General features: G+C 41.2%; 1 protein-coding gene across 2 annotated transcripts in view; it reads right to left on the bottom strand.

The window, feature by feature from the left end:
* Positions 1-9,257: 9,257 nt before the first annotated feature.
* The window catches only part of KNL1 (kinetochore scaffold 1), a 71,329-nt gene continuing 53,652 nt past the window's right edge, over positions 9,258-26,934 (bottom strand). For both annotated transcript variants that reach the window (XM_064374852.1, XM_064374853.1), the window contains 10 exons: positions 26,716-26,803; positions 22,372-22,449; positions 22,163-22,202; positions 21,242-21,343; positions 20,708-20,808; positions 18,112-18,183; positions 15,302-15,411; positions 14,975-15,093; positions 13,118-13,240; positions 9,258-11,280 (listed from right to left, as the gene is read on the bottom strand). In XM_064374852.1, the coding sequence (XP_064230922.1) occupies positions 11,181-11,280; positions 13,118-13,240; positions 14,975-15,093; positions 15,302-15,411; positions 18,112-18,183; positions 20,708-20,808; positions 21,242-21,343; positions 22,163-22,202; positions 22,372-22,449; positions 26,716-26,803 (933 nt within the window). In that variant the 3' untranslated portion in view covers positions 9,258-11,180. The remainder of the gene's footprint in view (positions 11,281-13,117; positions 13,241-14,974; positions 15,094-15,301; positions 15,412-18,111; positions 18,184-20,707; positions 20,809-21,241; positions 21,344-22,162; positions 22,203-22,371; positions 22,450-26,715; positions 26,804-26,934) is intronic.

Raw genomic sequence — 26,934 nt, 5'->3', positions numbered from 1 at the left:
TTTTTTTTAAAAACGGACTTTCATTCTTGTTGCCCAGGCTGGAATGCAATGGGGTGATCTCAGTTCACTGCAACTTCCGCCTCCTGGGTTCAAGTTATTCTCTTGCCTCAGCCTCCCAAGTAGCTGGGATTAGGCATGTGCCACCATGCCCGACTAAGGCCCTTTTGGTCTTAAAGGGAAACAACCTTAGGCTTCTCAAGAAGTATCAAAGAACTGGTGGGTGTCTGTAGGCTCATATCTGTAAGCCCAGCAATTTGGGAGACTGATGTCAGCGGACTGCTTGAGCCTAGAATTTCTAGACCAGCCTGGGCCACAGAGGGAGACCCTATCTCTACAAAAAAATTTTAAAAAATTAGCTAGGTGTGGTGGTGTACCCCTGTAGCCACAGCTACTCCAGATGCTGAGTTGAGAAGATCACTTGAGCCTGGGAGTGTAAGGCTGTGGTGAGCTGTGATTACACTGCTGCACTCTGGCCTGGGTGACAGAGTGAGACCCTGTCTCAAAAAAAAAAAACCAAGTATCAAATAACTGAAACTCTCCAGATCACCACATCCATATGAGATGCCAGACTCCTCATATGTCATAATTGTTTCCTTACTCCTCCCTAGTTCCTGTTTTCCCACATATACCACGTATAGTTACATTTCTTCCCTGCTGTATAATTACCTAATTTTCGTCAGGGAGATAGTTTTTTTTTTTTTTTTTTTTTTTTTGGAGACAGAGTTTTGCTGTTGTTGCCCAGGCTGGAGTGCAATGGCGCAATCTTGGCTCACTGCAACCTCCACCTCCCGGGTTCAGGCAATTCTCCTGCCTCAGCCTCCCGAGTAGCTGGGATTACAGGCATGTGCCACCATGCCCGGCTAATTTTTGTAGTTTTTTAGTAGAGACAGGGTTTCACTATGTTGGCAAGGCTGGTCTCAAACTCCTGACCTTGTGATTCACCCGCCTCAGCCTCCTAAAGTGCTGGGATTACAGGCATGAGCCACCGCCTCAGCCAGGGAGATAGATTTGAGACTGATCTCCTCTCTCCTTGGCTGCAGAAACTGATTAAAACATTCTTCCTTGGCAATACTTGTCTCAGTGATTAGCTTTCTGTGCCACAAGCAGCAGAACCTAGACCAAACCCCTGTGTGTGTGTGTGTGTGTGTGTGTGTGTATGTGTGTTTTGAGACAGATTCTCTTTCTGTTGCCCAGGCTGGAATGCAGTGGCATCATCAGCTCACTGCAACCCCAGCCTCCTAGGTTCAACTGGTTCTCCTGCCTCAGTCTCCTGAGTAGCTAGGTCCACAGGTGCATGTCACCATGCTCAGCTAATTTTTGTATGTTTAGTAAACACAGCGTTTCACCATGTTGGCCAGGCTGGTCTCAAACTCCTGAGCTCAAGTCATCCACCCACCTTGGCCTCTCAAAATGCTGAGATTATAGGTGTGAACCATGTGCCTGGTTTAACCCCTGGTGTTTTGATAACACCTTTTCTCTAAGGTCTAGGACAAGACAAGCATGACCGCTTTCAGCACTGTTATTCAATATAGTACTGGAAGTCCTAGCTATAGCAATCAGACAAAAGAAGGAAATAAAAGGAACCCAAAATTGAAAGGAAGAAGTCAAATTATTCTGTTTGCAGATGATAGGCTGTTATATTTAGAAAAACCTAAGGACTCCACCAAAAAACTATTAGAACTGATAAACAAAGTCAGTAAAGTTGCAGGATACAAAATCAACATTCAAAAAGCAGCAGCCTGGCCGGGCGCGGTGGCTCACGCCTGTAATCCCAGCACTTTGGGAGGCCGAGGCGGGTGGATCACGAGGTCAAGAGATCGAGACCATCCTGGTCAACATGGTGAAACCCCGTCTCTACTAAAAATACAAAAAATTAGCTGGGCATGGTGGCACATGCCTGTAATCCCAGCTACTCAGGAGACTAAGGCAGGAGAATTCCCTGAACCTAGGAGGCGGAGGTTGCGGTGAGCTGAGATTGCACCATTGCACTCCAGCCTGGGTAACAAGAGCAAAACTCCTTCTCAAAAAAAAAAAAAAAAAAAAAAAAGCAGCAGCCTTTCTTTTTTTTTCTTTTTCTTGAGATGGAGTCTTGCTCTTTCACCCAGCTGGAGTGCAGTGGCGCATTCGGCTCACTGCAACCTCCAGCTCCTGGGTTCAAGCAATTCTCGTGCCTCAGCCTCCTAAGTAACTGGGATTACAGGCACACACCACCACATCCAGCTAATTTTTGTAGTTTTAGTAGAGACAGGGTTTCACCATGTTGGCCAGGATAGTGGTCTTGATCTCCTGGCCTCATGATCCACCTGCCTTGGCCTCCCAAAGTGCCGGGATTACAGGTGTGAGCCACCGTGCCCAGCCAAGCAGCAGCATTTCTATATGCCAACACTGAACATCTGAAAAAGAAATCAAGAAAGTAATCCCATTTACAATAGCTACAAATAAAATAAAACACCTAGGAACAAACTTAACCAAAGAAGTGAAAAATCTCTGGAATGAAAACTATAAAACACTGACACAAGTAGTTAAACAGGACACATTAAAAAAAAGTTATTCCATGTTCATGGATTGGAAGAATCAATATTGTTAAGATGTCCATACTATCCAAAGCAATCTACAGATTCAATGCAATCATTATCAAAATGCCAATGACATTCTTCACAGAAATAGAAAAAAAAAACCTAAAATTTATAGGGAACCAGAAAAGATCCAGAATAGCCAAGCTATCCTGAGTAAAAAGAACAAAACTGGAGGAATCACATTTTCTTACTTCAAATTATATTACAGAGCTATAATAACAAAAACAGTATGGTAGTGGCATAAAAATAGACACATAGACCAATGGAACAGAATAGAGAACCCAGAAATAAATCCATATATCTACAGTGAACTCATTTTGACAAAGGTGCCAAGAACATATACTGGGAAAAAGACAGTCTCTTCAATGAAAGGTGCTGGGAAGACTGTATATTCATATGTATAAGAATGAAACTAGATCCCTATCTCTCACCATATACAAAAATCAAATTAAAATCTATTAAAGATTTAAATCTAAGACCTCAAACTATGAAACTATTAAAACAGGTAACCAAAGCAAAAATGGACAAAAGGGAACACATCAAGTTAAAAAGCTTCTGCACAGCAAAGGAAACAATCAACAAAGTGAAGAGACAACTCACAGAATGTGAGAAAATATTTGCAAATTATCCATTTGACAAGGGATTAATAATCAGAATATAGGCCAGGCACGGTGGCTCACACCTGTAATGCCAGCACTTGGCGAGGCTGAAGCAGGTGGATCACTTGAGGTCAGGAGTTCAAGACCAGCCTAACCAACATGATGAAACCCCATCTCTGCAAAAACAAAACAAAACAAAACAAAAAACAAAATTAACCGAGCGTGATAGTTTGCACCTGTAATCCCAGCTACTCAGGAGGCTGAGACAGGGAAACTGCTTGAGGCCGGGAGATGGAGGTTGCAGTGAGCTAAGATCAGGCCACTGCACTCTAGTCTGGGTGACAGAGCAAGAATCTGTCTTAATAGTAATAATAATAACCAGAATATATAAGGAGCTGAAACAACTCAGTAGGAAAAAAATCTAATAATCCAATTAAAAATGGGCAAAAGTCCAGGCACTGTGGCTCACGCCTGTAATCCCAGCACTTTGGGAGGCTGAGGCAGGTGGACACGAGATCAGGAGTTCAAAACCAGCCTAGCCAAGATGGTAAAACCTGGCTCTACTAAAAATACAAAAATTAGCTGGGCATGGTGGCAGGCACCTATAATCCCAGCTACTCGGGAGGTTGAGACAGGAGAATCGCTTGAACCCTGGCTGACGGAGGTTGCAGTGAGTCAAGATTGTGAGCCACTGCACTCCAGCCTGGGCAACAGAGTGAGACTCGGTCTCAAAAAAAAAAAAAAAAAAAATGGGCAAAAAAATCTGAATAGGCATTTCTCAAGAGACATACAAATGGCAAACAGGTATATAAAAAAGTGCTCAACATCATTGATCATTAGGGAAATGCAAATTAAAACTACAATGAGAATCATATCACTTCAGTTAAAATGGCTTTTATCTAAAAGACAGGCAATAATGAATGCTAGCAAGAATCTGGAGAAAAGGGAACCCTTGTACGCTCTTGGTGGAAATGTAGTTAGTATAACTACTATGTACAACACTTCAGAGGTTCCTTAAAAACCAAAAATAGAGCCACCATAGGATTGAGCAATCCCACTGCTAGGGCTATACCCAACAGAAAGAAAAGCAGTATGTCAAAGAGATATTGGCACTTCTATGTTTATTGCAGCACTACTCACAACAGACAAGACTTGGAAGCTACCTAAGTGCCCATCAACAGACAAGTGGATAAAGAAAATGTGACACATACACACAATGGAGTAGTATTCGGCCGTAACAAAGAATGAGATCCTATCATTTGCAACAACATAGATGGAACTGGAGGTCCTTACAGTAAATGAAATATGGCAGACATGGAATGGCAAACTTTGCATGTTCTCACTTATTTGTGGGAGCTAAAAATTTAAATAACTTAAGGAGAAAGACAGTAGAATGATGGCTACCAGTGACTGGGAGGGTAATGGGGATGTAGGCAAGCGTGGATAGTTAATGGGCACGAAAATATAGTTAGATAGAATAAAATCTAGCATATGATAATACAAGGTGATTAAAATAAAAAAAAGAATTGTATGTGATACTGAGTTTAGCATACAAACAGATTTTAGACAGAATCAGCTTATATATCATGAAATATGTTTGTACTTAGCCATGGACAATAATATTTCCATGTTAGTCCATTTTCTGTTGCTGGTAACAGAATACCTAAAACTCAGTCATTTATAAAGAAACAAAAATGTATTTCTTACAGTTCTGGAAGATGAAAAGTCCAAGGTTGATGAGACACATATGATGAGGGCCTTCTTGCTGATAGGGACTCTGATGGGGGTGCCTGTTGGCAGAGGGCATCACAGGTCGAGGGGGCTGAGAGTGTTAGCTCAGGTCTCTTTTCCTCTTTTTTTTTCTTCTTTTTCTGTAGGGTACAGGGTCTCACTCTTACCTAGGCTGGAGTGGAGTGGCATGATTCTTGGCTCACTGCAACCTCTGCCTCCTGGGCTCAAGTGATACTCCCACTTCAGCTTCCCAAGTAGCTGGGATGACAGGCATGCACAACCACATCCTGCTAATTTTTGTATTTTTTGTGCAGACAGGGTTTTGCCATATTGCCCAGGCTAGTCTCAAACTTCTCAGTTCAAGTAATCCCGCCACCACTCCTCAGCCTCCCAAAGTGCTGGGATTACAGGCCTGAACCACAATATTTGGCCCTCTCTTCCTTTTTTTTTTTTTTTTTGAAATGGAGTCTCGCTCTTGTTGCCCAGGCTGGAGTGCAGTGGTGCAACCTCAGCTCATTACAACCTCCACCTCCCCGGTTCAAGCGATTCTCCTGCCTCAGCCTCCCAAGTAGCCAGTACTACAGACAGGTGCCACCACACCCAGCTAATTTTGTATTTTTATTAGAGACAGCGTTTCACCATGTTGGTCAGGTTGGTCTCCAACTCCTGACCTCAAGTGATCTGTCCACTTCGGCCTCCCAAACTGCTGGATTATGGATGTGAGGCACCATGACTGACCAGCCTCTCTTCCTCTTCTAATAAAGCCATCAGTCCCAGTCCGATAGTAACACATTAATCCATTCATGAGGCACCTTTCAATATTGGCACATTGGGGATTAAGTATTTTTTTTTTTTTTTGAGACGGAGTTTCGCTCTTGTTACCCAGGCTGGAGTGCAATGGCGTGATCTCGGCTCACCGCAACCTCCGCCTCCTGGGTTCAAGCAATTCTCCTGCCTCAGCCTCCTGAGTAGCTGGGATTACAGGCACGCGCCACCATGCCCAGCTAATTTTTTGTATGTTTAGTAGAGACGGGGTTTCACCATGTTGACCAGGATGGTCTCGATCTCTTGACCTCGTGATCCACCCGCCTCGGCCTCCCAAAGTGCTGGGATTACAGGCGTGAGCCACCGCGCCCGGCCCGGGGATTAAGTCTTAACAAGTGCTTTGGAGGAGACAAAACATTCAAATCATAGCAATTGCTTTCTCCTAACATTGATTCCTGCAGTAAGGCTGTTCTGGTAATGTGAATGCTAGTTGTATGTACAATAAAGTATATGGATACATTTGTTAAAGTTTTATTAATAATAATAAAATGCTGTGGTGGTGTTACATTAGATAAGAGCTGCTATGTAGAAGTCTCTTGTGTTTGCTTAGTGCAAGTCTGAACACCTTACAGAGCTCCAGTAAAGGTTTGACGTAGGAAAAGATTTTAGACAGAATCTGCTTATGCATTGTGAAATCTGTGTATTTATCTATAGACAACCGTGGCAGCAAACCTGAGGATAATACTCTGGTTTTGAGAGTGTTCTCCAAAAAAGATAATATCCTGGTGATTCAAATCTCTTACGGCTGGGTGCAGTGGCTCATGCTTGTAATCCCCGCACTTTGGGAGACCAAGACGGGCGGATCACCTGAGGTCAGAGTTCGAGAACACCCTGACCAATACGAAGAAATCCCATCTGTACTAAAAATACAAAACAAAAAGTATCCGGCCATGATGGTACATGCCTGTAATCCCAGCTACTTGAGAGGCTGTGGCAGGAGAATTGCTTGAACCCAGGAGGCTGAAGTTGCAGCAAGCCGAGATTGCACCATTGCACTCCAGCCTAGGCAGCAAGAGCAAGACTCCATCTCAAAAAAAAAAAAAGAAAGAAAATCCTCTTACATCATTACTTTTTTTCCTAAATATTTCAGGGGAAATATTTTTAAAGGATTGAAATGTGTATTCTTGCCACTTTATTCTGTTATTCAGTCTAAACACCTTCTTCAACTGTGAGTATAAGTATTCTCAGCTATAGGTCCTACCAGGCTCCGTTTGACTTGTTATTCACTGTTCCTTTTCACAAACCTTAGAACTGAAGAAAAGTTTAGGCCAGGTGTGGTGGCTCACACCTGTAATCCCAGCACTTTAGGAGGTGGAGGTGGGTGGATTGCTTGAGCCCATGAGTTTGAGACCATCCTGAGCAACATGTTTAAATCACATCTCTAGAAAAATTAGCTCAGGGTGGTAGTGTGCATCTGTAGTCCCAGCTCTTTGAGAGGCTGATGTGGTAGAATCGCTTGAGCTCAGGGAGGTCAAGGCTGTAGTAAGCCATGATTGTGCTACTGTACTCCAGCCTCCGTGACAGAGTGAGACCCTGTCTCCAAAAAAAGAAAGAAAAATTTTAGAAGCAAACATATTAGTGCCAGGAACCAATCTCTTGCCCCACAAAAATTTTTTATTTGTAGAGCAACCACCTCAAAACTCTTGTTCTTCAAGTTTGATCTGGATCTTTGGGGCTGAGCTCTGTTATGAAGTAATGTTCTAAGAAACAATAATCTCATTTTCTTATTGACCCAAAAAAAAAAAAAAAATATATATATATATATATATATATTTTTTTTTTAAGGCTTGGCACAATGACTCAGGCCTGTTATTCCAGACTTTTGGGAGGCTGAGGTGAGAGGATCACTTGAGCTCAGGAGTTTGAGACCAGCCTGGGCAACACAGTGAGACTTGGTCTCTCTTGAAATAAAATAAAATAAAATAAAATAAAAAAGACATATATATTTAAAAACATCAGATTAGAAGAATGAGTGGTAAAAACATTACTTAGAAACAAATATATTGGGCCGGGTGCGATGGCTCATGCTTGTAATTCCAGCACTTTGGGATGCCCAGGCAGACGGATTACCTGAGGTCAGAAGTTTGAGACCAGCCTGGCCAACATAGTGAAACACTGTCTCTACTAAAAATACAAAAATTAGTTGGGTGTGGTGGCAGGCGCCTGTAATCCCAGCTACTTGGGAGGCTTGAACTCTAAAGGTGGAGGTTGCAGTGAACCGAGATTGCACTATTGCACTCCAGCCTGGACGACAAGTGTGAGAAACTCTGTCTCAAAAAAAAAAAAAAGAAGTAACTGTATCACCTTAAGTATTTGTTTAAAAAATGAAAAGAAGCCAGGCGTGGTGGCTCATGCTTATAATCCCAGAACTCTGGGAGGCCGAGGGAGATGGATCACCTTAGGTCAGAAGTTTGAGACCAGCTTAGCTAACATGGTGGAACCCTGTCTCTACTAAAAATACACAGATTATCTGGGTGTGGAGGCACACACCTGTAATCCTTGCTACTTGGGAGGCTGAGGCAGAATTGCTTGAACCCGGGAGGCGAAAGTTGTGGTGAGCTGAGATTGCGTCACTGCACTATAGCCTGGGTGACACAGTGAGACTTCTTCGTCTCAAAAAAAAAAGTATGAAAATATACTTTTCTGCAGGGGAGATACCATGATCACGAAGGTGGTTTTCCCATTGTGAGGCTTATCCATTGTACTCCGGATGTGCTGACCCCTGCGATTTCCCATCAAAAAAAAAAAAAAAAGGATGAAAATAAATGAGCTAGACATCTACTATCACAAGAAACTAGAAAAAGAATAGCAAACTGGGTACAGTGACTGACACCTGTAATCCCAGCAATTTGGGAAGCTGAGGTGGGAGGATCTCTTGAGCCCAGGAGTCTGAGACCAGCCTGGGCAACATAGTGAGACCACATCTCAAAAACAACAAAAAAATTTGTTTCATTTTTTTTGAGATGGAGTTTCACTCTTGTTGCCCAGGCTGGAGTGTAATGGTGCAATCTCAGCTCACTGCAACCTTTGCCTCCTGGGTTCAAGTGATTCTCCTCCCTCAGCCTCCTGGGTTCAAGTGATTCTCCTCCCTCAGCCTCCCAAGTAGCTATGATTACAGGTATGTGCCACCACGACCAGCTAATTTTGTATTTTTAGTAGAGGCAGGGTTTCTCCATGTTGGTCAGGCTGGTCTCGAACTTTTGACCTCAGGTGATCTGCCTGCCTTGGCCTCCCAAAGTGCTGGAATTACAGGCATGAGCCACTGCACCTGGCCAAGAAAAATTTTTTTTTAGAGACAGAGTCTTGCTATGTTGCCTGGGCTGGATTTGAACTCCTGGCCTTAAGCTACCTGCTCAACTTGGCCTCCCAAAGTGCTGGTATTACAGGTGTGAGCCATTACACTTTACCTAAACTCAGTTTTGAAATAGGTGGGTGTCCCTAAAGGAAGGTTTCTTTGGTATATCTTCAAAGGTCTATTGGATAAATGCTAAAATACTCTTTATAAAGAAACACTACTCACAAAAGATTTCAAGTAATAGACTTATTTTAATAGTGTAAAATGTAATCTGCTTTCTAACCAATGAAAGAAAAACTTCCAAAAAAATTCATGAAACTAGCCAATACCTTGAACAAAGAAATACACATAACTAAGTAAATATTACGATTATGTACTCCAAATCCCAAAAAACACAGACCGTCATTATAAGCCAAATCATTCTTAGAGCTGGTTGTTGCAGGTTACTAAAATGCATAAAACAAAATCTTTACTTTTCAGACTAACAGAAAATAAATAAAACAACTCCAATAAGAAAGCTAACTTAAGTTTCAAGGGAAACAGACCATACTGATGACTTTAAAGTTTTTCAAGGAATTTATGGAAACAGAACATCTGTATCTTGATTTTCATGGCAAATGAGTTTTGTGTTGACTTTTGAAGCTTATGTGTCTTTTGATGTATAGCTCAGAAAGAGGGACAATAACCTTCATGGGACCCACAGGACTTTAAACTGATCCTAAAGCATAAAGCAAAATTCTGAGACAAATTAGTTTAAGAATGCAAATATATTTTGGTTTAGAATATAAAACAAAAATTATCACAATTAGGATATGACTGAAGTTTGAGTAAAATTTTTTTAGTCTACTTCATACATAATATTGGTCATTTAACAATATGTATAACAAGGGTAGACATCAGAAAACAATAGAGCAATAGTAAGTCTATCACTGCTAGAAATTAATAAAACTAGTGATTTGGATGTAATATTGTTTGATGTGTCATTATGTAATAAAAGAAAACAGAAATTTTTGCTGTAAAACATTCCTCAGAAGATGGAAACTGGCTAGGCAGATGAGTATCTATATATCTCAGTGAATTTCTATATACATCTCCTTACTACATCACAAACACAAAAATAACATTAATATATTTACATATATATACTAGACAAAAATGAATTCACTTTCCCTAGAAAAACCATACTTACTAAGAAAACATTAATAGACACCAAAGAATAAAAAGCAAGGCCCTCAAAAAAATGGCAACCATTTCAATAGCTGGAGTGCTATTGTTTTCTCTTTGTTTTTTGAGACATGGTCTTCCTCTGTTGCCTAGGCTGGAGTGCAGTGGCATGGTCTTGGCTCACTGCAACCTCTTCCTCCTGGGCTCAAGTGATCCTTCTGCCTTAAAGTGATCCTTCTCCCAAGTAGCTGGGACCACAGGTGCGAGCCACCATGCCTGACTAATTTTTGTATTTTTTTGTAGAGGTGGGGTTTCGCCATGTTGCCCAGGCTGGTCTCAAACTCCTGGACTCAAGCTATCTGCCTACCTTGGCCTCCCAAACTGCTGAGATTGCAGGTGTGAGCCACCCACCGCGCCTGGCCCTGCTTTCTGTTAATAGCATTTTAGTAATGGAGAAAAAAGATGAATAGTTTGTAGACAGATACATCTCTACTGAAGAAATAATGGCTAGGCAGAAGCCAGGCTACTTAAAAATCATAGTTCTATCTATGGGATTTATGGCTGAGTGCTATTGCTTTCTCTCTTTTTGTTTTAGTGTGGGAAAACAAAAAGAAATTTTGTGGGAAAATGGCTAATGTTTTTGTCCATGGTGACACTTCCTCTTATACTTAAAAGTTAATCCTTAGGCTTGTATTAAAGCAGAAAGCACTAGTTTAGTTAGGAGAAATTTTTCCTCAGTGTCCTATTACTTAAACCTTTGGTACAAAGATGAATAAGTTAACAGGCCTTTCATCATTCCAGTCTTCATCACTATCATTCTGCAGAGATCTAAAAAGCATACAGATTAACTATAACATCATCAGAAGGAATTTTACTCAGCTTGTAATGACCTAAAGACAAAGGCTACAGAGCAATGGGATCCTGACATAATATCAACGACATTCCGCTAGGTTGTTCTAATGGTGGTCCAAGGGTCTAGTGGTAGAAGTGTCAGTCCTGAAGCAGATCTTGGTAAATTTGCTTGACTACATTCTTCAGGTAGTTGTTCTCCAGGGGCACTTTAGATAGAATGGTAGCAATATCATCTCGGCTGTAAAGAACAAAGGTTCATCAGTTTTTGTTTTTAAATCTTACACTTGTCTTCAATTCAGTGGAATTTATGTTCTTGGTCTCTCAAGTTTCCTAGGAAGCACAAATGAGTATTTCTGAAAATAACCAGACTGTTCAGTTTGAAATGGGATTCGAAGAGGGCCTAAGAATCAATTCTATATGTAATTGTGAAGTATCTTAACCTAGCTACTTTTGTTGGTCATAAAAAATCTTAGTCTTGGATTTTGCTGACAAATGTAAGGTGAGCACATTTTTTCCCCGAAACAGGGTCTTGCTCTGTTGCCCAGACTGCAGTGCAGTGGCATGTTTGGCTCACTGCAACTTCTGTCTCTGAGGTTCAAGCAATTCTCCTGTCTCAGCCTCCTGAGTAGTTGGGATTACAGGTGCCTACCACCATGCCTGGTTATTTTTTGTTTTTTTTCAGACGGAGTTTCACTCTTGTTACCCAGGCTGGAGTGCAATGGTGCGATCTCGGCTCACCACAACCTCCGCCTCCTGGGTTCAGGCAATTCTCCTGCCTCAGCCTCCTGAGTAGCTGGGATTACAGGCATGCGCCACCGTGCCCAGCTAATTTTTTTTTTTTTTTTTTTGTATTTTTAGTAGAGACGGGGTTTCACCATGTTGACCAGGATGGTCTCGATCTCTTGACCTTGTGATCCACCCGCCTCAGCCTCCCAAAGTGCTGGGATTACAGGCGTGAGCCACCGCGCCCGGTCCTGTATTTTTTTTTTTTTTTTTTAAGACAGAGTCTCACTCTGTTGCCCAGGCTGGAGTGCAGTGGTGTGACCTCGGCTCACCGCAACCTCTGCCTCCTAGGTTCAAGTGATTCTCCTGCCTCAGCCTTCCCAGTAGTTGGGACTATAGGCTCCCACCACCACACCCAACCAATTTTTGTATTTTTAGTAGAGACAAGGTTTCATCATGTTGGCCAGGCTGGTCTTGAACACCTGACCTTAGGTGATCACTCACCTCGGTCTATTTTTTGTATTTTTAGTAGATACAGGGTTTCACCATGTTGGCCAGGCTGTTCTCAAACTGCTGACCTCGTGATCTGCCTGCCTCAGCCTCCCAAAGGGCTGGGATTACAGGCGTGAGCCACTGCACCCGGCCTAGGTGAGCACATTTTTAACTCTGCTATCTTCCAATCTGTCAGCAGTGTGTCTAAAAAGTCACAAAAGACATCACAGCCTAGGAGGAATGAGACATTTTTAGGTCTGGTTCCACAGACTCTGTTTTGTTTTGAGACAGTGGCATGATCTTGGCTGATGGCAATCTCCACCTCCCAGGCTCAAGCAATCCTCCCACCTCAGCCTCAGGATTAGTGGGACTAAAGGTGCTCGCCACCACACCCAGCTAATTTATGTATGTTTAGTAGAGGCAGTATTTCACCATATTGGCCAGGCCGGTCTGGAACTCCTAAATTCAAGTGATCCACCCACCTTGGCCTCCTAAAGTGCTGGGCTTAGGTAAGTCAACATATCCAGCCCTAACTCTGTTTTTAAGGCCATAAAAGTTGTTTACATATTATCTGTACTACTCTTACATTGAATTGTTTCCTTCTTGATTCATGTTTTAGGTTGGAGTGTTCAAAAAGTGAAGCAGGTATAAAAGAACAGACCAATGGTCTCCAGCATCCACTGGAGATAGCAATGAAGGCCACTGACTTTAAGAAAAAATTCTTCAAAATGAAGTCAGAGAACTGACTTTTAGCTCCACTATGATCCACTGATTTGCTGACCACTTTGAGGAATCTTTCAAATAAAATAAACAACATTAAAAAGTAGTCCAGTGTCTCAGCCTGTTGGCCCTTTACTTACCTAGTGTTCCCAATATGATTCCGAATGGTGAAAGGTAATGGTACAGATGGATAACGGGCTGAGAGAAACAAAGTTATTTCAAACTTTGCAAATACTGCAGAGCTAGAGAATAAAAGTCTCAATCTGTAAAAGACAGAATCCATAATTAAAAATGCAATACAATCATAGCATGAAACATAATTTCTTTTTTGTTGAGATGAAGTCTTGCTGTGTCACCCAGGCTGGTGTGCACACAATCTTACCTCATAGCAACCTCCACCTCCCACGTTCTAGCGATTCTCCAGATACCTAGGATTACAGGTGTGCGACATCACACCCAGCTAATTTTTGTATTGTTAGTAGAGATGGAATTTCACCTTGCTGGCCACATTGTCTCGAACTCCTGACCTCAAGTGATCTACCTGCCTCACCTCCCAAAGTACGTGAGCTACTGAGCCCAGCCAAACACCAAGGATTTCACCATGTTGGCCAGGCTGGTCTCAAACTCCTGGCCTCAAGCGATTAGCACACCTTGGCCTCCCAAAGTGCTGGGATTACAGGTGTGGGCCACCATGACTGGCCCATTATTTCTTATCCTTATCTAGTGAGCAAGAGCAAAATATCTGGAACAAGGTATTATAATGACTGCTTTTTCATTGCTAGTCATGAAATGCATTAATATATTCATTTAAGGCCAGGCGCTGTGGCTCATGCCTGTAATCTCAGCACTTTGGGAGGCTGAGGTGGGCAGATAATGAGGTCAGGAGTTCGAGACCAGCCTGGCTAAGACACCGGCCTGGCCAATATTGTGTAACGGTGAAACTCCGTGTGTACTAAAAATACAAAAATTAGCTGGGCATGGTGGTGGGAGCCTGTAATCCCAGCTACTTGGGAGGCTGAGACAGAATTGCTTGAACCTGGAAGGTGGAGGTTGCAGTGAGCTGAAGATTACGCCACTGCACTTCCACCTGGGTGACAGAGTGAGACTCTGACTCAAAAAATATGTATATATTCTTTATCATATATTTTTTTATTAAATAAAAATAAACTGTTGACCAAGTACTTACTATTGGGTTGAACTGTATTCCCCAAAATTCATATGTTGAATTCCAAACCCCTAATACCTCAGAATGTGACCTTATTTGGAAATTGGGACACTACACAAGTAATATGTTAAATGAAGTCCCACTAGAGTAAGGTGGGCCCCTAATCCACTATGACTAGTGTCCTTATAAAAAGGGGAAATGTGGGCTGGTCGCATGGTGGCTCACACCTATAATCCAGCACTTTGGGAGACCGAGGTAGGCGGATCATGTGGTCAGGAGTTTGAGAACAGCCTGGCCAACATGGTGTAACTCCGTCTCTACTAAAAATACAAAAATTAGCCAGGCATGGTGGCTGGCGCCTGAAATCCCAGCTACTCTGGAGGCTGAGGCAGGACAATCATTTGTATCCAGGAGATGGAGGTTATAGTGAGAGGAGACCATGCCATTACACTCTACCCAGGGTGACAGAGCAAGACTTTGTCTCAAAAAAAAAAAACAAAAGGCAGGGGGGTGAGGAATGTGAATGCAGACATACACAATGAAAGAACACCATGTGAAGATGAAGGCAGAGATCAAGGTTATGCATTTACAAGCCAAAGAATGCCAAAGATTGCCAGCAAACCACCAGACATTGGGAACTGGGAGAAGGTATGGAAGATTCCTTCTAATAGCCCTCAGAAAGATTCTAACAGCCCTCAGAAAGAACAACACCGCTGACACCTTGATCTCAGACTTCCAGCCTCCAGAACCGTAAGATAATACATTCCTGTTGTTTAAGGTACTCAATTTGTAGTACTCTGTCATGGCAGTCCTTAGGAACTAATACACTTACTCAATATTATTAACATCTATGTTCATTAGGTTATAATTTGGTCCCCATGTCTTTAAATACTCAATCTCCTCTCCAAGGAGTCTGCAGTGGTTCACTACCAGTGAGAATTCTTGAAGTATCTAGAAAAAATGGAAATAAAAATCCAATGAAATTAAGAAAACATTTCAATGCTTAGTGGCTCACTTATAAAGAACTCAAACAAGTTAAACAATTGAATACATTTATCATTTCAGGATCCACTATTATATATGTAAAGTTTCAATTCTGCTTTTTTTTTTTTTTTTGGAAAGATAATACAAATTTTCCTTTAAATACTTCAGACTTTACCTTGGGTACCTGATGCTGTGTTGTACATGTTTTCTTCCAGGATTCCTTTTCCTCAATGTACTGGAAAATAAGCTTATGAACTAAAAGGGAGGAAGGAGGAGCTTTATCCTCTGGGGAAGGAAAAAAAAGCAAAAGCAGGTTATTACTCATGATTCATATATTTTATATAAGCAAAAAATACCATAATATATAAGCTAGAAATACTCTCAAACTACCAGGTACCTAAGTATTCTCTCCTATTTTTTCTTTCTTTTTTTTTTTTTGAGACGGTGTCTCACTCTGTCACCCAGGGTGGAGTGCAATGGTGCAATCTCATCTCACTGCAACCTCCGCCTCTCAGGTTCAAGCGATTCTCTTGCCTCAGCCTCCTGAGTAGCTGGGAGTACAGGTGCGTGCCACCGCGCCCAGCTAATTTTTGTATTTTTAGTAGAGACGGGGTTTCAACATCTTGGCCAGGCTGGTCTTGAACTCCTGACCTCGTGATCCACCCGCCTCGGCCTCCCAAAGTGCTGGGATTACAGGCGTGAGCCACCGTGCCTGGCCACTATTTTTTTTTTCTTTTGGAGTATTGCTCTGTCACCCAGGCTGGAGTGCAATGGCGAGATCTCGGCTCACTGTAACCTCCACCTCCTAGGCTCAAGCGATTCTTCCACCCCAGCCTCCCAACTAGCTGGGATTACAGGTGTCTGCCACCACACCAGGCTAATTTTTGTATTTAGTAGAGATGGGGTTTCACTATGTTGGGCAGGCTGGTCTTGAACTCCTGACCTCAGGTAATCTCCCTGCCTCTTAGCCTCCCAAAGTGCTGGGATTATTACAGGCATGAGCGACTGTGCCCGGGCGTATTCTCTCCACTCTTATTTTCTTGCTTTCTTTTTTTTTGAGACTTGTCTTCCTCTGTTGCCAGGCTAGAATGCAGTGGTATGATCTCAGCTCACTGCAACCTCCCCCTCCCGAGTTCAAGAGATTCCCCTGCCTCAGGCTTCCGAGTAGCCGGGATTACAGGCACGAGCCACCACGCCTGGTTAATTTTTTGTATTTTAATAGAGACGGGTTTCACTATGTTGACCAGGATTATCTCGATCTCCTGACCTTGTGATCCGCCCACCTTGGACTCCCAAAGTGCTGGGATTACAGGCATGAGCCACTATGCCTGGCCTCCATTCTTACTTTCAAACATGATTATAACGTATATGGTGAAGATAAGCATTTCTACAAAAACTCTAGCCTGTATCACATATAGGAACAGTACTTGAGTTAAGAGTGTGGGTTTACATGTAACACAAACCTAAGTTTAAATCCTGGCTTTCTTTCATACCTAAGTGACCCTAGACACAACACTTAAGTTTTTTCTGTAGTTTCCTAATTTGTAAAATAGAAAACAATTCACATGGACTTCAGAGTGTTAATACACATGCCCAATACAGATTAAGTGCTCATAATTTTTATATTATGAAAATAGCTAATATTAATCATTGCTCAAGACCTAGTAATCTTGTTTTTTAAATCTTTTTTTTTTTTCCCCTGAGACAGAGTCTTGCTCTGTCATCCAGGCTGGAGTGCAGTGGCATGATCTCGGCTCACTGCAACCTCTGCCTCCCAGGTTCAAGCAATTCTCCTGCCTCAGCCCCCTGAGTAGCTGGAATTACAGGCACCCGCCACTGCACCCAACTAATTTTTGTATCCTTAGCAGAGACGGAGTTTCACCAGGTTGGCCAGGCTGGTCTCGAACTCCTGACCTTGTGATCCGCCTGCCTCGGCCTCACAAAGTGCTGGGATTACAGGCGTGAGCCACCGTGCCTGGCCAAAAAAATCGTTTCTTTTAAAATCTACCCCAAATTTGGAACATTACTCAAGCAGTTTTATGTTTAATACACATTTCTAAGAAAACATTATTACTGTTGTTGTTGCTTATATTTAACATACTTTGTTAAAGAGTTCTCAAGGAGCAATTTATACCTGTATATCACCAATAAATAAATTTTTATTTATTTATTTATTTTGAGATGGAATCTCACTCTGTGGCCCAGGCTGGAGTGCAGTTGTGGAATCTTGGCTCACTGAAACCTCCGCTTCCCGGGTTCAAGGGATTCTCTTGCATCACCCTCTCAAGTAGCTGGGACTATAGGCATTCACCACCACACCTGGCTAATTTTTGTATTTTTACAGGGTTTCACCATGTTGGCCAGGATGGTCCCCAACTCCTGACCTCAGGTGATCCGCCTGCCTCAGCCTCTAAAAGTGCTGGGATTATAGGTGTGACCCACAGCGCCTGGCCAAATTTATTTTTTAATTAAAAAAAAAAAAAATTTATTTTTGTAGAAACAGGGTCTTGCTATGTTACCTAGGCTGGTCTCAAAGTCCTGAGCTCAAATGATCTGCCTACCTTGGCCTCCCAGAGTGCTGCAATTACAGGTGTGAGCCACTGCACATGGCCCAACAAATTTTTACTTTTTTATTTTTTATTTAATTTTAATTTTTATTTATTTTTGAGACAGGGTCTCACTATGTCGCCAGGCTAGAGTGCAGTGGCGTAATGTTGGCTCACTGCAACTTCCACCTCCTGGGTTCAAGCAATTCTCCTGCCTCAGCCCCCAGAGTAGCTGGGGCTACAGGCAGGCGCCATGAGGCCCAGATGGTTTTTGTACTTTCAGTAGAGATGGGGTTTCACCATGTTAGCCAGGCTGGTCTTGAACTCCTGACCCCATGTAATCTGCCCGCCTTGCCCTTCCCAAGTGCTAGGATTACAGGCATGAGCCACAGTCCCCAGCCCCAACAAATTTTTAGACGCTTAAATGTTTTCAACTTACCGTCTAACAGAGATTGAAAATTCACATCAATAATCTTCCTTATATAACGGTTATCCAGGAAAGGGAGACCAACTAGAAAGAACCAGAATAATGCTACATGATTGATGTTTTTTTTTTTTTAACTACCTGATTTGAAGCCACATAAAACACAGTACTTTAGAATCCTATTCCTTCTGTGTAGCATAGTTTTTTTCACAGGAAGTTGAAGGTTTATCCTTGAATCATTATTCTCTGTATATCGTAAAGGCTCCTCTGAGACTGTTCAACTACATTGATTGGTAGGTCTTTCAAGGAAATTTAATATGTAGTACACAGCTATATTTGTTAAGGTCTCCTCTCTTAACCCCTAACTTCTGTGCAAAGATAAATTTATTTTTTAGGAATTGTATATTTAAAAAAAAAAGGCTATAACCTCCCTATACCTATAATCCTTAGATAAATACAGTAAAAATGAGTTATGCTTTTAGTATTGCTATAACATGTTTTAGGTAGCTGAGATAGCTGCTCACTCCTCCAGACTAGGGTTATCTCTGTCTCTTAAATTGATTCTTTTCTGTTTGTTGAATGCTTTGTTAAATATTTTCTATGTGCTAGGCACTGTGGACACCATGAGAAAAACAGATATACTCAACCTGTGCCCTCAAGAAGCTTAAGATTCAGGGAGACATACAGATAACTGCACTAATAAACACAGCAAGAACTATAATCTATGATAAGCACTATTAAGGAAAACCACAGGAAGCAAGGAGAACGTATAATAGAAGGGTGAGAAAGTGATCAGTGAGGCTGGGTGAGGTGGCTCATGCCTGAAATCCCAGCACTTTGGGAAGCTGAGGTGGGTGGATCATGAAGTCAAGAGATGGAGACCATCCTGGTCAACATGGTGAAACCCTATCTCTACTAAAAATACAAAAATTAGCTAAGTGTGGTGGTGTCTGCCTGTAGTCCTAGCTACTTGGGAGGCTGAGGCAGGAGAATCACTTGAACTCAGGAGGCGGAGGTTGCAGTGAGCTGAAATTGTGCCACAGCATTCCAGCTTGGTGATAGAGCGAGACTCTCTCAGGAAAAAAAAAAAAAAAGAAAAAAAAGAAAGTGATCACTGACAGCTGCTGAGCTCTTACAATTATTAGTAGGAGTTCATTAGTGAAGCGGGGGAAAAGAGCTCTTAGGTATAAGAAACAACAGCATGAAGGTGTTGAGATAGGATGAATACGACTGAGCAGAAAAGACCACAATCATTTAAGGAAATAAAATAAGTCTACTGTGGCCAACATGCAGAGGTAGGAAGGTAGTGTGAGATAGGAAAAGGAGAAAAATTCAACTCAGGCAGGGCTTCACAGGCTAGATCAAATACTTTGATCATTAGCCTGAGAGTAGTAGGTGCATAGTCAAATTTTCAATAATCACTAAAGCTTCATAGCTTCAGGGAGGAGAGGGAGAAGAAGATCCATAAAGTCCAGTTGGAATGTTACTGCAGTCATCTAGGTTAGAGATGATTATTGACAGAATAGATGAAAAATAGTGGATGAATATTAGGAAATTAAAACCAGTAGGTTGGGTGCTGTAATCCTAGCACTTTAGGAGGCCAAGGTGGGAGAATCACTTGAGGTCAGAAGTTCAAGACCAGCTTGGCCAACATGGTGAAACCCCATCTCCACAAAAAATACAAAAATTAGCCAGGCGTGGTGGTGCATGCCTGTAATCCCAGCTACTTGGGAGGCTGAGGCAGGAGAATCCCTTGGACCAGCAGCAGAGGTTGCAGTGAGCAGAGATTGCATTAGTTGCACTCCAGCCTAGGTGGCAGAATAAGTGAGACTCTGTCTCAAAAAAACAAAACAAAAACAGTATATCTTACTGATGATTTGAATATGTACATTGAGGGAGAAAGAGGTACAGAGTGATTCCTCAGTTTTAATTTTGAACTTAGACAGAAGGTAATGCTAGTCATTGAGAAAAGAAACTTTCAAGGAGAATCAGTTTTAGAGGCCCAGAGATTGTGAAGATGCTAAATTCTAAAACGGCCATGTTTGCCCCTGGTTGGCCATTTGAAGCTGATTGGTTAAAGAGCAAAGACACTTGACAATTAGGAGACTCCAACAAAACAGCTGGGCCTCCGTCCAGTTACCATATAGTGATTTCTACCCTATACAGTGATTTCATCCTTTTAGATGAAAAACCCACCTATACACACAACTTCCAAATAACTTGTTAGGGCTTCACTCTTAAGTTAAAAAAAAAAAAAAAAAAAGAAGAAGAAACACTAGCCATAGCCATTAGAGTAAATTCTCCTATTCTCTATAACGAAAGATGGAGATTAAAAGAAAGAATTTCACAGTAAATGGAAATGAGTAGCATGTTTATCCATTATTTGGATAGCAAAATTTTTATCATTTAATGTAATTCAACAAAGGGCAACTTTCACTAACTGCATTTTTATTTTCTTTACAAAATAAAATTCTGCTATCACTAAAGATGACTCTTCTAAGACTTTCAGCAGTGCTCTCATCAAGTCAATATAGCAAAATAAAGATTTGAATCTTTAGTTAGTATAGCCATTCACTTTTCTGTAGAGAATTATCTCACTTTGACTCCTTACCAACTGATTCTCCAAAGGTAATGGTGAGTTCTATCGAATCATAAACAAAGGTGAATACAGCTTGATCATCACTCCACTCAACAACATCCCACTCAGACACGCTGAAAAGAGACAAACAAGATTTTTAAAAAGCATTTTTGGAATCAAGATAAAACCAAACTTCTGATACCACCCAAACAGTACCAATAGCAGCTGCTAATGTTTTTCCGCTGGATTGGGAGACAATCAATATTTCAATTCAAATACTGAATGTCCAAACTTAAGCTTTTAAAAGAAGTAAGAACCCAATTTTGAGTTGTATATCGGAGAAACACCAAGTCTAGGCAATGAACGATGTAAAATACTGAAAAATGGTAAGTCCATAGTTCTTTTACTCTATTTTCAGCTTAATGCTGAGTACACTTTGAGACTGCACTGTAGCACTGTATAGGTTAAAAACAGCAACACATTAAAAATACATCAACGGCTCCAGTAGTTTCAGACAACCACAAGGTACAGATAAAACACAAACAAATGACACTTGCATTTCCTTACCTCAACTGATCCAGTAGCTCTTCAGTTCTACTTGTTTGTTTTTGCATAAAGTCTATTTGAGCGAGCATCTGCTCTTTTTGTACCTCCAGTTCTAAGAGATTTCTGCAAAAAAATCAGGTATTCACAGAGAGATAAGTCTTTTCTTAGAGAATTCAAACTCTATCAATATAAAAGGTTTATGATAAGAAGTCACATGCTACATGACTCCCCATTGAGGTAATAATGTTAGGTGTATGGCATCCATTTCTGCATTCTTAGTTTAGGTTTTTTTATAGTTAGGTTTGTTTGTTTTAAATAAGCATTAATCTAGAAGTGTGTCTACCTGGGAAAGGCATAAATCATTGTGTTTCAAATTAGGATCCATGAAGATATCCTTGGGATTCACATGTTAAGATAATTATTAAATATTACATTTTTATTTTTGATAAAAAGCAAAAATATAAAAATATAAGCATAATGTAGATAATAAGATCTACCTTAAAACTGAGACATGTCACAGTTAATTTAATTTCAGCCAAACACTATCCCCTGTCAAATCAATGTTGTCAACTAGAATTTTAGAGATTTAGTCATTATTTCTGTTTACTTGATTTTAGACTGATAGCTGAATAAGAGTCATAGGCCTAAGAAAGATATACTTCATTTTACACTTGTCTGTTTTTGTATTTATTAAACAAAAAGGATACTGGTAGTTTTCAAGCTTTAGAAACACTATTTTAGATAAATGCCCTGTAAACAATAAGTGCTTCAAAACTATTGTTGACTAAGATGGACTCTAGGGTTCCATTCAAAGTGGAGAAGCCCTGAGTCAGCCTAAGTCAAGACTCATGTCCCCAGTCCTGTCAGTCTCTGGAAGCAGGAAGTCATCTAGCCTTCTGTAGTTTGGCATTATATTTTCTGACAGTTGGATTGAATGCTGACCTTTGAAACTCCTCTTCCTCAGTTTTTAACTGTTCCAGTTCTTAGGAAAAAGAAAAAAAAAAACAGAACACACACATTAGAATTTTGCAAAAAAAATCATCTGTTTTACTAAAAAGTCTATCTGACTTAATCTCAGCTAAGTATATAAACAAACTCAGAACAGAAGGGCTTCCCCCACACCCATTTATCTCCTTAACTACTTCATTTACCTTTTTCTGCAGTTCTCATTTCAGAATCCCATTCTTCCACAAGATTGTCTTTCTCTTCATCCTCCAAATTCTTAGTTTCTACAGTAGACAACACGTGTTACAGAAATTACAGTAATTTAGTAAAAAAGGAAACAAAATAAGGAAAAAATAGAACTATTCAGTCAAAAACTTTCTCTTCATCCTCCGAATTCTTAGTTTCTAAAGTAGACAACATGTGTTAGAATAATTCAATAAAAAATAAGTAAAACAGAGAACAAAATAAGGAAAAAAAGAATAATTCAGTCAAAAACAATTTACTAAACAACAAGAGATTGTTTCTTTAGTAGTAGGAAGTTTAGAGGTTCCAGTCTGATGGCTTCTATTTTTTTTTTTCTGTGAAAGAAAAAGTAAGGTAGTCAACAAAGGGGTGAAGTTTAGACCATGGAATTCATGTACTCATTGTCAATTCAGTGCCAAAAACATGTACTAGGCACTTATTCTGTATGAAACTAGGGATTCTGAAGAATATGCAGAAAAAGAAGAGCCAATTCTTGACTCCACAGAGATCATAATTTAATCAGGAAGAAAAACTAAACAAATAACTATAATACAAGTAGATGATGTGATGGGTGATATAAAAAGTACTAACAAATCCAGACGAATGGTCATCTAAAAAAAGAAAGTACTAACAAAATAGCCATGGGAACTCAAGGAATATAGACTATTTCTTTTGGTGAAAAACAGAAGAGAATGTAGTAGCAAAGACAAAAGTGGTAGAAATGGTCAGGCTAGTGGTGTGTGCCTGTTGTCTCAACTACTGAGGAGGGAGGATTCCTTGAGCCCAGGAGTTTGAAGCTGCAGTGAGCTATGATCATGCCATTACACTCCAGCCTAGGCAACACAGTGAGACTCTGTCTCTTAAAAAAAAAAAAAAAAAAAGGCGGGCATAGTGGCTCATGTCTGTAATCTTAGCACTTTGGGAGGCTGAGGTGGGCAATCACTTGAGGCCAAGAGTTCGAGACCAGCCTGGCCAATATGGTGAAACCCCATCTCTACTAAAAATACAGATTAGCTGGGGGTGGTGATGCATGCCTATAATCTCAGCTACTTGGGAGGCTGAGGCACAAGAATCGCTTGAACCCAGGAGACAGAGGTTGCAGTGAGTAGAGATCACACCACTGGCCTGGGCGACAGAGAATCTGTCTCAAAAAAGTGGCAGAACTGCATAAAAACAGTAATGTGGCCGGGCGCGGTGGCTCACGCCTGTAATCCCAGCACTTTGGGAGGCCGAGGCGGGTGGATCACGAGGTCAAGAGATCGAGACCATTCTGGTCAACATGGTGAAACCCCGTCTCTACTAATACAAAAAATTAGCTGGGCATGGTGGCGCGTGCCTGTAATCCCAGCTACTCAGGAGGCTGAGGCAGGAGAATTGCCTGAACCCAGGAGGCGGAGGTTGCAGTGAGCCGAGATCGCGCCATTGCACTCCAGCCTGGGTAACAAGAGCGAAACTCCATCTCAAAAAAAAAAAAAAAAAAAAAAAACAGTAATGTTTGATTGGAATTTAGGATGTGTATGGGAGTAGTAACAAACCACGTAAATCTGAATACAACTGTAGAGAACATGAAATGTCCAGGTCAGAAGTTTGGACTTCTTTTTTTTTTGAGATGGAGTCTTACTCTGTCACCCGGGCCGGAGTGCGGTGGTGCGATCTCGGCTCACTGCAACCTCCGCCTCCTGAGTTCAGGCGATTCTTCTGCCTCAGTCTCCCGAGTAGCTGGGACTACAGGCTCACACCACCACACCTAGTTAATTTTAGTATTTTTAGTAGAGACGGGGTTTCACCATGTTGGTCAGGCTGGTCTCGAACTCCTGGGATTACAGGCTGGAGCCACTGCACCCGGCCTTCTTTTTTCTTGAAGCCAACCACAGAGAGTTAAGTTTGGATTTTATTTTGTAGGAGTAACATTAATGAAAACTGTCTTTCATTATTATTAATTTGGCAGCAACATGCAGGTTGGACTGGAGGCAGAATCATGGTAAAAATGTATAAAGATGAGTTAGAAGACTGAAATAGCACATTTCAGAATTAATGAGAGCCTTAACGTGAAAGGGAAAAAAACACATGAGATGCCGAAGCTGCTGATGTGACAGGACTTGTTAAGAGAGCATCAAAGACAATGAAAGTATTGAGCCTTTTATAATGTGTAAGAATTGTGACTGCTACAAATAAAGATGATAAACATCATAAGAGAGAACAAGTTTTTGGATTTATTTTGGAGCTGGGAGAAGATAATATATTTAAATGTATTTATTTATTTAGTTCGCTCTGTCGCACAGGCTGGAGTGCAGTGGTGTAATCTTGGCCCACTTGACCTCCTGGGCTCAAGAGATCTACCCACCTCAGCCTCCCAAGTAACTAGGATTACAGGCATGTGCCACCATGCTGAGCTAACTTTCTTTCTTTTTTTTTTTTTTGTAGAAATAGAGTCTCATTATGTTGCCAGGCTAATACATTTCATTTTATTCACAGAGTTTAAGGTGCTTAAGGATAGTTCTGCATAGAGGTTCAGAAGGAAGCTAGAAATTAAGCCTGGAACTCAAGAGTGAGAGGCTAAAGATGTCCTCACCTGAAATAATTACAAGCTACTTTAGGGCAAAATTTGTGTCTTAAGTATTTTTATTTCTTTATTTTTTATTTTTTTATTTTTTTAATTTCTTTTCTGATACTAAGCACAGTATCTGGCAAGCAGTAGATGCTCAACAAATGCTTGGAGATTTAACTAAATTTGGGAATCAGTCACATAATTATTAAGGCAGACGAAAGCACTGGGAGAGATGATATAGAAAATAATAGATGATAAAATTTAAATCCCACAAAGGGTCGGTTAGAGAAAGAGAGGCTGCCAGGTACAGTGGCTCATGCCTGTAATCCCAGCACTTTGAGAGGCCGAGGCAGGTAGATCACCTGAGGTCAGGAGTTCAAGATCTGCCTGGCCAACATGGTGAAACCCCAGCTCTACAAAAATACAAAAAGTAGCCGGGCTCAAAGGCAGGTGCCTGTAACCCCAGCTACTCAAGAGGCTGAGGTGGGAGAATCGCTTAATCCTGGGAGGTGGAGGATGCAGTGAGCTGGAGATTATGCCATTGCACTCCAGACTGGGCGACTAAACAAGACTCTATCTTAAAAAAAAAAAAACAAAAAAAAACCGGCCAACAGAGAAGCTGGATGCAGCAGCCAGGAGAAAACAACTGAGTCAAGGTAGTACACTATCACACAGGTTAAGGAGATGAATGTTTCAGGCAAAAAAGAACGTTCATCAATGTCAAATTCTGAAAGAGGTCAAAATGGCTAAGGACTGGGAAGAACAAAATTTGATGACTATGCAGAATTATGTGATTTTTGAGAAACTAGTTTCAGAGTAACACTAACAACTTGGGCTTCTGAAAGGCCAAACTGAAAGGATAGACAGTTTTCAAACTGAGATAAATTAATCTGTTAAAAAACACAAAACTGGCTGGGCGTGGTGGCTCACGCCTGTAATCCCCGCACTTTGGGAGGCTGAGGCGGGCGGATCATGAGGTCAGGAGATCGAGACCATCCTGGCCAACATGGTGAAACCCTAGCTGTATTAAAAATACAAAAATTAGCCAGACATGGTGGTGAACGCCTGTAGTCCCAGCTACTTGGGAGGCTGAGGCAGGAAAATCGCTTGAACCCGAGAGGCGGAGGTTGCAGTGAGGGGAGATAACACCACTGTACTCTAGCCTGGTGACAGAGTGAGACTCTGTCTCAGAAAACAAAACAAAAACACACAAAATTAGTCTAGGTTATCTTGAACAGCTCTTGTTGACTGTATACGGATGACTATAGTAAAGGAACTTTAATTTGCATTTATTCATTCATTCATTCATTCATTCATTCATTTAGATGGAGTCTTGCTCTGTTGCCCAGGCTGGAGTGCAGTGGTGCAATCTCGGCTCACTGCAACCTCCAGCAACCTCCAGCTGACTGCAACCTCCGCATCCTGGGTTCAAGCAATTCTCCTGCTTCAGCCTCCCGAGTGGCTGGGATTATAGGCATGCACCACCACCCAGAGTTAATTTTGTATTTTTAGTAGAGATGGGGTTTCACCATGTTGGCCAGGCTGGTCTCGTACTTCTGACATCAGGTGATCTGCCTGCTTTGGCCTCCCAAAGTGCTGGGATTACAGGCGTAAGCTACCACACCCAGCCAATTTGCTCTAATTTAATATCTCAAGCTGCTAATACAAGTCTTCAATATAGTGACACCAACACTCTACTGTAGAAAAGCATTTATATAAAATTAAATTTTCTTTTGGAAAAGAATTTAAAATACTTTACCTATTTCCACCTCAATGAGACAGTTATCGATCTTCTTAAGTATTTTATCCATCTCATCTATCTTTGTCTGAAGTTTCTCGCTCTCATTCTAAATACAAAAGATTATAGACTGTCAAGTTAAACCTCCAAAGTATGACAAATGGTTCAGATTGCTCACATAATTGCTCTATCAGGATCATGAACAGGCAAATCTTAAAATGAAAGTCAAAGCTTTAAGTT

This window comes from Aotus nancymaae, unplaced genomic scaffold, assembly GCF_030222135.1.
Source record: "Aotus nancymaae isolate 86718 unplaced genomic scaffold, 86718_ANA_hifiasm-v0.15.2.pri h1tg000011l, whole genome shotgun sequence".
Taxonomy (NCBI): domain Eukaryota; kingdom Metazoa; phylum Chordata; class Mammalia; order Primates; family Aotidae; genus Aotus; species Aotus nancymaae.
Note: the sequence above shows the minus strand (reverse complement) of the source record. Positions and strands in the feature narration are given on the sequence as shown.